Source organism: Chlorocebus sabaeus, chromosome 13 (genome assembly GCF_047675955.1).
Source record: "Chlorocebus sabaeus isolate Y175 chromosome 13, mChlSab1.0.hap1, whole genome shotgun sequence".
NCBI classification, from domain to species: domain Eukaryota; kingdom Metazoa; phylum Chordata; class Mammalia; order Primates; family Cercopithecidae; genus Chlorocebus; species Chlorocebus sabaeus.
Genome location: NC_132916.1, coordinates 53,974,385 through 53,990,060, shown reverse-complemented (window position 1 = coordinate 53,990,060; position 15,676 = coordinate 53,974,385). Strand labels below are relative to the sequence as shown.

Genomic DNA, 15,676 nt, shown 5'->3' with positions numbered 1-15,676 from the left:
TACAGACTTGTCTGGTGTATTTTCTGTTCCAGACCTAGACTGATTTATTTCTGCAGGAAACCCTGATTCCGTTGAGCAGAAATAGACTTTTGTGACTATGATCAGGACACTAGAAGTGTTCATTTCTCTGGGCTGGTCATTACTTTTGAGCCTTTTCAGAGGACAGAAGTACATGAGTATCTTCTGTCTCCCATGCTGAGAATTGTAGTTCTCAGGAAATGGCAGATGATATATTTAGAATATCACATAATTGCATGTTTGCTTTATCCTACGCTAATGCACAGTATTCTCAGAGTATGCTAATATTACCATCAATACTATGATTACTAGAAATGGTTTAAACTTGTTTTTCTTTTTTTATTTTGTGTGTGTGTGTGTGTGTGTGTGTGTGTGTGTGTGTGTGTGTGTGTGTTTTGGGGGTACATCCTAAAAGGGATTTTATAATTATTGTGTTTTAAGTTGTCTAGGATTGTTACTCTTTGGATGGTTAAGCCATCAACTGCATACCTGGTTTGGTTAATTTGCTTTATTTTATTATCAATTTTTAGAGATTGCTTTTCTTGAAATTTAATTTTGGTTTATAAGTATGTAAAATACTTATGTAGTCCAACATTAAAGTTGAAAAACAAAGTGTATTAAAAGTCTAGCTTTTATCCTTCAGCTACCAACCTATTCAATCCCTCCTCTTAGAGGCAAACTTTCATATATATATATATGAACATTCAAATATATGTGTGTGTGTATATATTTATGTACGTGTGTATACATATATGTTAGTATGTGTATGTGTATATATGTGTATATACATGTATATATGTATATACACGTATATATACCAACCTATTCAATCCCTCCTCTTAGAAGCAAATTTTCTTTCCTTTTAATATCATGGTTTATCTTTCTGTTCATAGAAAACTGGTAGCTCACTATGCAGTTTCTTCCACATTGATTTTTGTTTTGTTGACTTACTGGTGTATTCTGGAAATCATACCATAGTAGTATAGAGAAATATTTCTCACTTCTTTTTATTAGATACATTGTACTCCATTGTATGGATATATCATAATTTTTCAAGTCAGTCCCCTAATGGTGGACATCTGAATTGTTTCCAGGCTCTCTTGTATATATATATGTGTGTGTGTGTGTGTGTGTATGTGTATATATGTGTGTATATATATATTTGTGTGTGTGTGTGTGTGTGTGTATATATATATTTTTTGAGTTGGAGTTTCACTCTTGTTGCCCAGGCTGGAGTGCAATGGCGCGATCTCAGCTCACTGCAATCTCCGCCTCCTGGATACAAGCAATTCTCCTGCCTCAGCCTCCCAAATAGCTGGGATTATAGGTGCCCGCCACCACACCCGGCTGATTTTTGTATTTTTGGTAGAGACGGGATCTCACCATGTTGGCCAGGCTGGTCTTGAACTCCTCTCCTCAGGTGATCCTCCTGCCTCGGCCTCCCAAAACACTAGGATTACAGGCATCAGCCACAGTGCCTGGCCTTCTTGTGTATTTTTATAACTTTGTGTTTATACCTAATGGGAAAAGTAAAAGAGTATGCAAATTGGCCTAAAATGATGATCCACTCTGCCAGACTATCCTCAGGAAAAGTATGTTTTTGTTTTTGTTTTTCTTGAGATGGAGTCTTGCTCTGTTGCCCAGGTACCATCTTGGCTCACTGCAACCTCTGCCTCTCAGGCTCAAGAGATTCTCCTGCCTCAGCTTCCTGAGTAGCTCGGATTACAAGCATGTACCACCATGCCTGGCTAATTTTTTGTAGTTTTGGTAGAGACAGGGTTTCACTATGTTGGCCAGGCTGGTCTCGAACTCCTGACCTTGTGATCTGCCCACCTCGGCCTCCCAAAGTGCTGGGATTACAGGCATGAACCACTGTGCCCGGCCGAAAAGTATGTTTTCAAAGTGACAGTCTTCATCACAAAATATGGACAGGTTTTAAATTGAAAGATAGTAAAATCTAATTAAACAAAATGAAGACATTGTTGGCTTTTAAGTTGTTGACTCTAACAATGGAATGAAATATAATCAATCTCCACTTGAGAGCTTTCAAAACAAAACTCCCTCTGCCATTTTCTTCTCTCTTTAACTAATTTACCTTCACCTAGTTTCTTAATTATATTCATGTTGTGCCCCAAGTTTAAAATGACCTCTCTATTTCTACCCCTCTGTTGTTCCGTATTTGCCAAGGAAACCTTAATCTATTCTTCAGAGACTAGCTCAAGATCAGTTTTCCTGTTCCGTCTTTCCTGATCATGAACTTATATTAGATCAAACAAATATATGAAATCACCTTTGATTTAGGTGGCATCCTTTAGACATTATTGTTAATCTGTCCATGTATTTGTTTATGCAAATAGGCTTATACTCATCTATACAAACTTTTTTTTAGTCCATTTGTCTTCTAGAAGGTGTGGACTCTGTTAAATTTCTACAAGTCCTTCCCGTGGTCGAAGAAGTAAGATTTCTATTCACTACTCTGAGGCAGGTGTCTAAGTAGATAAAACCTTCAGTTCCATTTCTGTTCCATGCTCCTCTGCTTCTGTAAATAAGCAGTAGGCTTTGTGTAATACATTGTTCTCTGTTGACCTCATTTCATATTCACTTCCTTTTCCTCACAGCATCGAGCAGTCTTTGTTACTTCTTTATGATCTCTCACAGTGGATTCAAATTTCTCCTCTTAAATTTGGAGATCAGGTTTTATAACCTTTAATTTGCTTTAGTTTGAAAACTTAGCCCTACGTAGTGTGTACACATTATATCTCAGATATTATGGTCTGTAATTATTTTATTTATTAGATGACATCCAGGAGGTGTAGATATCCCTATTTTTCATACATGAAAACAAGTTAGAGAGGTAACTTGACATGCTGAGGCTTGACATTAATGACTACACTTTTGAAACCTTTCTCTTGCTTTCCAACTCAAAGCTAGAGCGATTTGATGAGTAAAAAAGTCAAGTTTATTATTAGTGATGAAATGCCTAAGGACCCCCAAATGCAAATCCTACAAAAGAGCAACACAGCCAGGGAAAGCTACCTAGTTAATTTATGGTAACACATGGGAATCAATGACCTTATTTTTTTTTTGACAATTTTTATTTTATTCTTTTCTTTTTTCTTTCTTTTTTTTTGTTTTGTTTTGAGACTGAGTTTCACTCTTGTTTCCCAGGCTAGAGTGCAATGGTGCAATCTTGTCTCACTGCAACCTCCACCTCCTGGGTTCAAGTGATTCTCCTTCCTCAGCCTCCTGAGTAACTAGGATTATAGGCACCTGCCACCACGCCTGGCTAGTTTTTGTGTTTTTAGTAGAGATGGGGTTTCACCATGTTGATCTGGCTGATCTTGAACTCCTGACCTTAGGTGATCCAGCCGCCTCAGCCTCCCAAAGTGCTGAGATTATAGGCGTGAGCCACCATGCCTGGCCTTATTATTTTCTTTAAACACATTTTCCAAGAGGTAGAGAACTTTTCTCTTGCTGAAATTTCACTGCTTTCTCTTAGCCAACGAACTGAACCATTCAGTCTATTAACTAAACAAAAAACGACAGGAAACTTCATAAATATTTAAAGCTGCTGCTATGAATTAAACATTGGGATAAAGAACTAACTCCTTCATTAAGCACAATGTTTAAATAAATAAATAAATAAGCTCATGACATATATCGCTAGGTAAATCAAATGTTTGAATTAATAATATTTCAGGATTCTGTAAACATTTACCTTGAGTAATGCTTAAATGCCTGTATTATGTGTGCTTGGCTTATTAGACCCAAAGCAACTGATTTTAATGAAACTTAGCACTAAAAAAAAAGGTAAATACGGTTGGTTCAGCATTCGAAAAATGAAGCAATTACCAGAAATATAGGACCAAACATGGGAAAAATGTGACCAGTTTTGTGTGATTTTTAAAAAGGAAAACTCAGTAGAACTCACAGAAAATCAGGGGAACACAAAGCCAGGGGCCCTCCACCTCATTGAGTTTGATTCTTTGCTCTCCTCCCTGTAGGATGTGCATCTTCATTCATTTAGTGGACTGTGACAGACCACCCGTAGTGTGCCAGGTCTGTGGTACAACAGGGTTACAGAAGTGGTTAAGAAGTGGCTGCTCTCCTTGAGGGGCTCACAGTACCACATGAACACCTATCAACCTAGATATCTCCCTGCCTACTCTGGTGGATGGGAAATATGGAGTAAAACAGAAGGGTTACAAAATTTAGGATTTAGGAGAACTGAATTTACATCCTCATGACATCAGTGGCTTTGTGGCCATGTATAAGGGACTTAACTGAGTCTCAGTTTCTCCACCTAGAAGATGCTGTAATAATTCTTACCTTATTAGGACTTTTGCAGAATTAAATAAACTGTCTTTCGATAAGATAATTATTATTTTCATTTTTTTCTTACCTTGCCATGACACATAGGAATAAAGGAAGACCATGACATGCTGATATTATTTTAAAAGCTCCATGAAAAAATATAATATGTAATACTTTTTGAGTGCTATTTATCATTTGATCTTCACCACAACCTTATAAGTTAGGTTCAGTTGTTCTCATTTTACAGATGAGGAGGCTAAGGCGCAGAAGGGGACATTGTTTGCCAAAGGTCACATAGTAAGTGATGAAAACAGGATTTGCCACCTGTAGTCTGGCTCCACCCTCTTGAATCCAGTGCAGTGCCCCATGGAGGCCATCCTGCCCACTGCTGGAAATTTGCTTAGGCCCCATCTTCAGTGATGTTCATTCTGTTTATTTAATGTTCTCCTAGGAAAAAAACACATTACAAACAGTTAAGAAAGACCCCTTCCTCTTACAGTGGACTTGAAGTCTCTCTTTTGGAATTGAGTTTGCTTAAAGGGAATTAGCTTCTCACTTAAAGTCATAGGTTTTACGAATTGCTCTAGGAGAGTGACTCCAACATTTTCATCTCACAACTCCTTCATACACTTAAAAATTATTAAGGGCCTCAAAAACCTTCTGTTTATGTGGGTTATACTTATGGACACTTACCATATCTGAAAATAAAATTGAGAAATTGAAAAAATATTAGTCCATTTAATATAAGAATATTATAGTTAAAATAAATACCCTTTTCTCAAAATGGAAAATAGTCATATTTTCTAAAAATTAAGTGTATCATGGTTTTAATTTTAGCAAGTCTCTAATGTCTGGTTTTAGTTGAAGTCAGCTGGATTCTCATATTTATGTTTGCATTCAGTCTGTTGCAATGGCACTCATTTACATCTGGAAAACTGCACTGTAGACTCATGAGAGAATGAGAGTTTGAAAGGCAAAATAATGCCTCATTACTAGTTATTAAAATAGTTCTGGACGTTTTGGAAGGGTTTGGATACCCCCAATGGTCCCTGGACTACCCTTTGAGAATTACTGCTTTAGGACATGTCTTTTGCCCTAGTATTGAGACGATGAAGTATTAACGATAAGATGCAAATAGTACCAAAGCAAAGGGAATAAAATAGATGCAGTTAAATCAGCTAATCAGCAATTGGAAAATTCAAAGGTAAACCCAAACTGTAAGAGAATGATCAGTTTTAGTAATGGGTAAACACAATGGGATTGTAATTTGTATTAAATGTACACACTAGTGAAATTTGCCTTTTTATCTTGTGGTTTGCTTTCTAATGTTTAATGTGTTTAATATTAAAAGATGATATTTGAGAAAGGCAGAAAAACACACCACTGTGTGCTTGTGATTATGAAGTAACATCTTAGTCCCAGTTTATTCAGCAGTGAAAGTAACATACAAGTTGAGTATCCATAATCCAAAAATCAAAAATCCTAAATGTTCCAAAATCAGAACCTCTTTGAGCACTGGCATGATGCCACAGTGAAAAATCCCACACATAAGTACTTAACACAAAATTAGTTTCATGCAAATTAGTTAAAATATTTTGGAAAATTGCTTTCAGGCTATGTGTATATAAAACATAAATGAATTTTGTGTTTAGACTTGGGACCCATCCCAAGATGTCTCATTGAGTATATACAAATATTTCAAAAGCTGAAATCCAGAGCACTTCTGGTCTCAAGCAGTCTGGATGAGGTATACTCAACCTGCAGTAGCAAACACATAAAATCACTTGGGAAGTGCTGGGCACTAAATCTCACAACAGCCCTCTAAATTCGGTGGCCCGGTCCACCTCCTCTTCCTCCTTTTTGTTATCCTTCTCCTTTCCCTCCCCCTCCGTCTCCCAGTTTATGGAAAGAAAGGTTAAGCCATTACCATAGTCACACAACTAGTAAGTAGACAGATGACTGGTAAGCTCTGAAGTCCATGCTCTTCGTTTCCCTGTGTCCCTCCACTCTTAACCCAATGTGCTCTAGTCTTTCTGAACCAACCTTACTTGGCTTCTGTGATAATTAAAAGATACATAAGTATATGTGAAGAGTACCTGGCACGTTCTAAGCATACACTCATGGCTACTATTCCGCTTTCTCTTCCCTGTACTTGTCTTCTCCATGTCATCTTCCTCTGTTTCCCCCTCCCCTCCCCCTCCCCTCCCCCGCCTTCCCCTCTCCTCCCCCACCTTCCCCTCTCCTCCCCACCTTCCCCTCTCCTTCCCACCTTCCCCTCTCCTTCCCCTCCCCCTTCACCTTTCCCTCCCCCTCCCCTCCCCCTCCCCTCCCCCTCCCCTCCCCCCTCCCCTCCCCCCTCTCCCCTCCTTCCCCCTCCCCTTCCCTCTTCCCTTTCCCTCTTCTTTTCCCTTTCCCTCTTCTTTTCCCTTTCCCTCTCTCCCTTTCCCTCTCCCTTTCCCTCTCCCTTTCCCTCTCCCTCTCCCTCTCCCTCTCCCCTTCCCTCTCCCTCTCCCTCTCCCCTTCCCTCTCCCCTCTCCCTCTCCCTCTCCCCTTCCCTCTCCCTTTCCCTCTCCCTTTCCCTTTCCCTCTCCCTCTCCCTTTCCCTTTCCCTCTCCCTCTCCCTCTCCTCTCCCTCTCCCTCTCCCTCTCCCCTCTCCCCTCCCTCTCCCCTTCCCTCCTCCCTTCCCTCTCCCCTTCCCTCTCCCTTCCTCCCTCTCCCTCTCCCTCTCCCTCTCCCTCTCTCCCTTCTCTCCCTCTCCCTCTCCCCTTCCCTCTCCCTTTCCCTCTCCCCTTCCCTCTCCCTCTCCCTCTCCCCTTCCCTCTCCCCTTCCCTCTCCCCTTCCCTCTCCCCTTCCCTCCTCCCCTTCCCTCTCCCCTTCCCTCTCCCTTTCCCTCTCCCCTTCTTTTTCCTTCTCCTGTTCCCCTCCCCCTTCCCCCTCCCCCCCTCCTTTCCCCCCTCCTTTCCCCCCTCCTTTCCCCCCCCTCCTTTCCCCCCCTCCTTTCCCCCCCTCCTTTCCCCCCCTCCTTTCCCCCCCTCCTTTCCCCCCCTCCTTTCCCCCCCTCCTTTCCCCCCCTCCTTTCCCCCCCCTCCTTTCCCCCCCTCCTTTCCCCCCCTCCTTTCCCCCCCTCCTTTCCCCCCTCCTTTCCCCCCTCCTTCCCCCCCTCCTTTCCCCCTCCTTTCCCCCTCTCCCTTCCCCCTCTCCCTTCCCCTCTCCCTTCCCCTCCTCCTCCCGCTCCTCCTCCCGCTCCTCCTCCCCTTCTTCTTTCCCTCTCCTTTCCCCTCCTCCTCCCTTCCCCTCCTCCTTCCCCTCTCCCTTCCCATTCCCCTCTCCCTTCCCCTCCCCCTTTTTCCTTTTCCCTTCCTGTCCCCTTTCCCTTCACCCTCCCCTTCCTGTCCCCTTTCCCTTCACCCTCCCCTTCCTGTCCCCTTTCCCTTCACCCTCCCCTTCCTCTCCCCCTTTCCCTTCACCCTCCCCTTCCTCTCCCTTCCTCTCCCCTTTCCCTTCACCCTCCCCTTTCTCTCCCCCTTTCCCTTCACCCTCCCCTTCCTTTCCCCTTTCCCTTCACCCTCCCCCTTCCTTTCCCCTTTCCCTTCACCCTCCCCTTCCTCTCCCCCTTTCCCTTCACCCTCCCCTTCCTCTCCCCTTTCCCTTCACCCTTCCCTTCCTCTCCCCTTTCCTTTCACCCTCCTCCTCCTCTCCCCTTTCCCTTCACCCTCCCCTTCACCCTCCCCTTCACCCTCCCCTTTCCCTTCACCCTCCCCTTTCCCTTCACCCTCCCCTTTCCCTTCTCCCTCCCCTTTCCCCTTCTCCCTCCCCTTTCCCTTCTCCCTCCCCTTTCCCTTCTCCCTCCCCTTTCCCTTCTCCCTCCCCTTTCCCTTCTCCCTCCCCTTTCCCTTCTCCCTCCCCTTTCCCTTCTCCCTCCCCTTCCTCTCCCCCTTTCCCTTCACCCTCCCCTTTCCCTTCTCCCTCCCCTTTCCCTTCTCCCTCCCCTTTCCCTTCTCCCTCCCCTTCTCCTTCTCCCTCCCCTTCTCCTTCTCCCTCCCCTTCTCCTTCCCCCCTCCCCTTCTCCTTCCCCCCTCCCCTTCTCCTTCCCCCCCTCCCCTTCTCCTTCCCCCCTCCCCTTCTCCTTCCCCCCTCCCCTTTCCCTTCCCCTCCCCTTCCCTCTCAGCCTCCCTTTCCCTCTCACCCTCCCCGTTTCCCTTTCCCCTCTCCGTTTCCCTTTCCCCTCCCCGTTTCCCTTTCCCTTCCCCGTTTCCCTTTCCCCTCCCCGTTTCCCTTTCCCTTCCCCGTTTCCCTTTCCCCTTTCTCCTCCCTCTTTCCCCTTCCCCTCCCCCTTTCCTCCCCTTTTCTCCCCCACCCTTTTCCTCCCTTTCTCCCCCCCTTTTTCTCCCCTTTTCTCCCCCCTTTTCTTCCCCTTTTCTCCCCCCTTTTCTTCCCCTTTTCCTCCCCTTTTCTCCCCCCCTTTTCCTCCCCTTTTCCTCCCCTTTTCCTCCCCTTTTCCTCAGCTTTTCCTCCGCTTTTCCTCCCCTTTTCCTCCCCTTTTCTCTCCCCCTTTTCTTTTCCTCCTCTTTTCCTCCCCCTTTTCCTCCCCCTTTCTCTCCCCCTTTTCCTTCCCCCCTTTTCCTCCCCCCTTTTCTCCCCCCCTTTCTCCCCCCTTTCTCCCCCCTTCTCCCCCCTTTCTCCCCCCTTTCTCCCCCCTTCCCCCCTTTCCTCCCCCCTTCTCCCCCCTTTCCTCCCCCCCTTCTCCCCCCTTTCCTCCCCCATTTCCTCCCCCTTTCCTCCCCCCCTTTCCTCCCCCCTTCCTCCTCCCCCCCTTTCCTCCCCCCTTCCTCCTCCCCCCCTTTCCTCCCCCCTTCCTCCTCCCCCCCTTTCCTCCCCCCTTCCTCCTCCCCCCCTTTCCTCCCCCCTTCCTCCTCCCCCCCTTTCCTCCCCCCTTCCTCCTCCCCCCCTTTCCTCCCCCCTTCCTCCTCCCCCCCTTTCCTCCCCCCTTCCTCCTCCCCCCTTCCTCCTCCCCCCCTTCCTCCTCCCCCCCTTCCTCCTCCCCCCCTTCCTCCTCCCCCCCTTCCTCCTCCCCCCCTTTCCTCCCCCCCTTTCCTCCCCCTTCCTCCTCCCCCCCTTCCTCCTCCCCCCTTCCTCCTCCCCCCCTTCCTCCTCCCCCTTCTTCCTCCCCCCTTTTCCTCCCCTTTTCTTCCCCCCCTTTCCCCCCCTTTTCTTCCCCCCCTTTCCTTCCCCCCCTTTCCCTCCCCTTTCCTCCCCTTTCCTCCTCTTTCCTCCCCTTTCCTCCCCCCTTTTCCTCCCCTTTTTTCTTCCCCTTTTTTCTTCCCCTTTTTTCTTCCCCTTTTATCCTCCCCTTTTTTCCTCCCCTTTTTTCCTCCCTTTTTCCTCCCCTTTTTCTCCCCTTTTTTCCTCCCCCTTTTCCTCCCCCTTTTCCTCCCCCTTTTCCTCCCCCTTTTCCTCCCCTTTTTCCTCCCCTTTTTCCTCCCCTTTTTCCTCCCCTTTTCCTCCCCTTTTCTCCTCCCCCTTTTCCTCCCCTTTTCTCCTCCCCCTTTTCCTCCCCTTTTCTCCTCCCCTTTTCTCCTCCCCCTTTCTCCTCCCCCTTTTCTCCTCCCCCTTTTCCTCCTCCCCCTTTTCTCCTCCCCCTTTTCTCCTCCCCCTTTTCCTCCTCCCCCTTTTCCTCCTCCCCCTTTTCCTCCCCCCCCTTTTCCTCCCCTTTACTCCTCCCCCTCCTCTCCCCCTCCCTCTCCTTCTCTTTCTTTTCCCCCCTCTTTCTTTTCCCCCTCCTCTCCCCCTCTGTTTACCCTTCTCTTTCCCCTTTTTCTTCCCCTTCCCCCTCATGGATTGTGCTTGACTTCTAGCCTTCCTTTTCTGAAGGTCACTTAACTAGAAATCTTTTTCTCCATTGGGCTCACTGTCTCTCTTGTCCTCCGAGCCACTGGTATTAATACTCCGAGTTTGCGGTCCAGTCCCATTCATTGTCTGACAGACTTTGAATGTTGACTCTTGAACACTCCACAGCTTTAGGGGTCGTCGTCATGACAGGATCACTCTTCATTCTGTCTGGAGAAATTGTACTGTGGCTTTTCTTGTCACTTATTCTGAGTATAACTTCTTTGTGTAGCTGGTTTTTTCTTCTTGCATTGCAATGGAGGTTAGATACTGTAAGCTTTTACTATATTAATGATGTTTATTTTAGAGTTTCAGATTGCCAAAAGACAAAACGGGTACCACAAGGATTGGTGACCTCGCACCTCAGGACATGAAGAAAGTTTGCCATTTAGCTCTGATTGAGCTGACTGCCCTCTATGATGTATTGGGTATTGAGCTGAAACAACAAAAGGCTGTGAAAATCAAAACAAGAGGTAATCATGAAATGATAAATCGTTGCATTTATTTCTCAAATCGCAAGGATGGACTTGACTTTTTAGCAGTGTTTCTGGGAGACAGGGAAAAACACCTACAAAATAAACCAACACTTGAAGACGTCTAAAGTTTGTATTCTAAGATGTGGCCTTCAAAAGTTTTGTAACTGGATAGAGATACACTGTGTCCTAGACTATAGAGAATAAAGGCATAATGAAATAATTTAATTCTCATAGAAGGAAAATCTTAAACAATCAATTGTAACTCATGTGCTTTCTCCTTTAAAAACTATATATTTAAAAAGATACATATTTGGTGCACATACTTATTTCCAGAATCAGGTCTTGAAAAATGACTTTAAGACTGTTGATTCTCAGTGACTACTTTTATTTATTCATTAGATAGAAAATAAATAGGCCAGTTAGTAGTCTGCCCCTTTGTTCCTCGACATTCTAATTTTACCTATTTTGCAAATACATTCTTTCCCCTATTAAGAAAATACCACCATTGTGACATAACAGTACCACTAGACTGTACTCATCATGGAAATGTGGAGTGGTTTTATTTTTTTTTTGTAAGTACCTTGCTTTACCCATTAAATAAACAGTTTATTTTTTTAATGATATAATGGAGAACAGACACCTCTTCAGTTTTTGTTTCTCCAGTAATTTATTGGTCTTGAAATCCACATAATTCTCTGTTGACAAAGCTTTACTTTAGGATTCTTTGTCCTCTTATTTAACCTTAGAGGTACCTCCTAAAGAGAAACCAAGAATGAGGATTATCGAATTGCTATGGTAACATTCACAAAGACGAGTATTCACCTGATTTAGGTTTTAGAGGCAATTACTCTGTAGGACTGAAGTGTACCTTCCCTTCTTGTCCTGTCATGCTGGGCCCCAGAAGACCTCATTCTGTGCTTAGTTCCTTTGAGTATTTGAGCTTAAAGCCTAGGATGGTGAATTTCTGAGTTACATGGTGCTCTGTTTTTTCCGAAGTCCATTGTTGATAATGAAGACTTAAGATGCTTTCTGAGAAGCTCATCACAAAGTCTTCTCCAAACATACACTAGAAATACAATTTCAGCAGTTGTGGGTCAGTGCTCAAGATTTTTAAAGTGGCTCAGAGAGTTTTTTTTTTTTTTTTTTTTTTTTTTTTTAAATGGTATGTTTTAGAATTGCATCCTGGCAAAGAAACATTAAATTATTTATATCAAGGCTATCACTGTAATAGACTTTCTTTCCATTTTTATTTAATACCTCTTTGTCTTATCCAAGATACTGATTTTATGTTATACCCTAGACCCCTGGCATTTTTGAGATTACATCTTTTCTGAATTCCCAAACTGGAAAGTTATTTACTGGGTACTGGCATTCTTTTGAATAGCATCTCGATTAAGTGTCACAATATCCAATGTCTGTCCTCATACCACAAGATAATCCCATTTTTCATGTTCACAGATGATTTTCGTTTCCATGCTGGTGTGTGTCATAAAGGAAAAAGTTATCACTTTGGTGCTAACTGTCCACTCAGTGATGGGGGCAGGGTGGAAGTGCTGGTAGAAGCCATGTTCATACCAGACTCAAGGCATATGATTTTAATTTAGAAAAATTGTAAATTATTACCGTCATTTTTTTCTGGAGCTATTTCTAAGTATATACAACCACAAATTTAAGAGTAGCAAGTATCTGTTTTCTAAAGAGAAACATTTGTAGAACAAGATCTTAATCTTGCCTGATTTCTTAGAAAGCAAATATTTATATTTTGCTGTATTGTAAAATGTTCAGTGTCTATTTAATGTGGAAAAGACGAATGATATTTGCTTTTTTTTTGGTGATAAAAAGGTGATAGCTCTGTCACTGAGGCTGGAGTGCAGTGGTACAATCATGGCTCACCATAGCCTCAACCTCCCAGGCTCAAGCTATCCTCCAACCTCAGCCCCCCAAGTAGCTGGGACTATAGGAGCCTGCCATCATACCTGCCTAACTTTTTTTTTAAATTTTCATAGAGATAGAGTCTCATTATGTTGCCCAGGCTTAGGCTGGTCTTGAACTCCTGGGCTCAAGCAATCCTCCCACCTTGGCTTCCCAGAGTGCTGGGATTACAGACATAAGTCACTGCACCGGGCCAATATTTGCTTTTAAGTAAGAATTTTTAATTTGATTACATTTAGTAAATTATCTGGATATTTTTCATGCTGTCACAGTACTCTATTTCTCTTATGCAGCAGTTTGCACTTTTGTAATTATGTTGGTAATTATTTGCAATCATTTGTTTAGCTGTCTTTCCTTGCTACATGCCTCTATAAGTCAGGGCCAGGATTTTGCTTTTGGCCACCATATATATAATGTTGAGATGCTGTCATTCACTTAGTAGTTGCTCAATATATAGTCGTCTGATTGACAGTATCAGAAATCTCATGCTTTAACATTTTTATATTAATATTTTATAGATTGACAATTTTTTCTTGCAGATTCTGGTCTTTTTTGCATTCCATTGACAGTGCTATTAGAACAAGATCAGAGGAAAGTACTAGGAACTCGAATACCCTTGATCTTTCAAAAAGTAAGTAGGCTTGGATCGGTCAGCATAGAGAGAACATACTTAAGCTAATAGTGGTTTTTTGTATTCATATTATTATAATATAGTTTTCCAATTGATATACTGTCATGTTTTGTACTTTGATTTTCTATTCAGGAAGCAAATTTGTTTCAAGGGCTCATAAGTTTTATATTCCTGGTGATGCTTTCTGTGTTATTACTGTAACTGTGATTACCTGGCATCATTTTCCTGTCTTACATTAGCTGGCTTTGTATAATTGAGATTTCAATTCTATAATACATAGGAGTGGGAACTGCTTATAAATTTCTAGGGAATTGCATCCTCATGAATATTTCATGCCTGTGTATATTTCCTAAGCTTTTCTATTTACAGTGAGGATGTCCAATTTAATTTACCAGTGCCTATTTCCAAAGTAGGCAAAGAAACCATAAAGTAGAATTAGAAAATGATTGCTAAACTATTAAGTCACTTGTGTAGTCAACACTCAATTATTCATAAGGGGATTATCTGTGGCAATATAAAAATTTCCATGCAACGTCTGAGCCATCATTGTTCAGAAACACAGATTACATTTGAGAAAGGCTAAGGAACGCACAGAGAGGAAGACAGGTCAACTCAGTTGCGAACTACCCAAGCTGTAGATTCTTTGCTGCAGCCCAGGCATATCACAGTTTCTGAAATTTCTTGGGACAGTAGAAATTGATTTGCAGTTAATTGGCTCAGCAAGCTCATCCAGTACTAAGGCTCAATCTACTTGGCACTTATTCTTCCCCTCTTCCAAACTAGTCAATTCCCTGTCTTACCTACTAACATTTGGTGCTTTTTTCCTCTCATATCTACCACTACATTCAAACCTGCATCTCATTATTTCTCCTGACAAACTTTGTTCTACACAGTTTATCCCACCCATCAGCCTCTGCTAGCCACCGTGTGCAGAACATGTATCTATGGAGAGCTGTCAGCAGTACCTGTGATTAACAGGAGGAGGCTGACAAATACAGGCTACATATTCAAATTCTTCTGTCAGTAACAGTTGCAATTTACTATATACCAAAGCCTATACAAAGCAGGGATCTCAGCAGCATCCTTTCCTGGGTCAAAGTTCTCCAGAGAAACAGAAGCAATAGGATATATTTAGAGTGAGATGAAGAGATTTTTTTTTTTTTTTAATTGGCTCACACAATTGGGCTCACAAGTCTGAAATATGTAGAGCAGGCTAGCAGACTGGAAGCTCAGGCAAGAGTTGATGCTACCATCTTGAGTAGAAAAGCTGCAGGCTGGAAACTTAGGCAGTGTTTCTTTGTTGCAATCTTGAAGCGAAATTGCTGCTGCTTTGGGAAACCAGACTCTTTTAGGCCTTCAACTGTTTGGATGAGGCCCACCGCATTATAGAGAGTATTAAATAATTTTCATTACTCAAAGTCTACTGTTACAACAACAACAACAACAACAACAAAACCTGTCACTGCAATATATAGACTGGTGTTTGACTGAACACCTGGGCACTATAGCCTAGCCAAATTGGCACACAAAATTCACCATCACACCACAGAAATACAGCGAGCTTCAGTTTCTGTGGAGGTTCAATGATGCCACGTGATCTGCCTGAGGATTGCATCCAGTCTGTTAAGAAAAATCTCCCTTTGTCATTTTCTCTTGAAGTTTTTTAAAATTTATTTAGTTGGTTATTTTACATTTTTGGTCCCTTAACATTCTGCAGACTCTGGCTGTCTATCTGTTTGAAGGATTGGATAATGACCCTAAAGTATTTTTGTTTCTATAAAAAATAAAGGAGCATATAAAAAGTTTACTTGTAGATAACACTCATCTGTTTGCATCCCCTGTAAATTATAAGCAAAAAGTCACAATGATCTATCACAAAAAAAGTTTTGATTTATCAGCTGACAACTCAATTAGGTCTTATCTCTGTTTTGTTAAAGGGGAAAAATTAGAAACGACTAATTTGCAAGAAGATTCATTACCAGTCTTTAGAGGACTATTTTTTTGAGCTTATATACCCAGAAAGGGCACTAACAAAGCTTATCTATTATCTATGAACCTTTATCTGTTATATTATTATTTTACTCAGAGGTACATTGTTTAAACCTTGTATTCTTAGAAGGGTGGGGAAATAGAAATATTGCTAATTTTTAATCTATGACAAAAGTCTGCCTTATAACCTAATTATCAAATCTAGTGTTTTCACTGTCAGATGAATCAGCCAATTCAGCCATACTTTGTATCAGAGTCTGTATTTTCGTTTCATTTTTCAATTCACGTAAGTATGTAATATGTATTTTGAGAAATGCTATGAAAATTACTGATAAATTACAAAACATAGGTAAATTAGTAAAAACAGCATCATTAAAATGTATGGGTCAATGTAGTTATTTTTCATCTCTATTTTAATCCTGATAAGA

General features: G+C 42.6%; 1 protein-coding gene across 1 annotated transcript in view; it reads left to right on the top strand.

Annotated features, from left to right (window-relative positions):
- ARHGAP18 (Rho GTPase activating protein 18) overlaps nucleotides 1–15,676 on the top strand; it is a 139,081-nt gene that overhangs the window by 86,049 nt on the left and 37,356 nt on the right. The window contains exons 6-7 of the mRNA XM_008007091.3: nucleotides 10,528–10,693; nucleotides 13,168–13,259. Coding sequence (XP_008005282.3) covers nucleotides 10,528–10,693; nucleotides 13,168–13,259 — 258 coding nt within the window. The remainder of the gene's footprint in view (nucleotides 1–10,527; nucleotides 10,694–13,167; nucleotides 13,260–15,676) is intronic.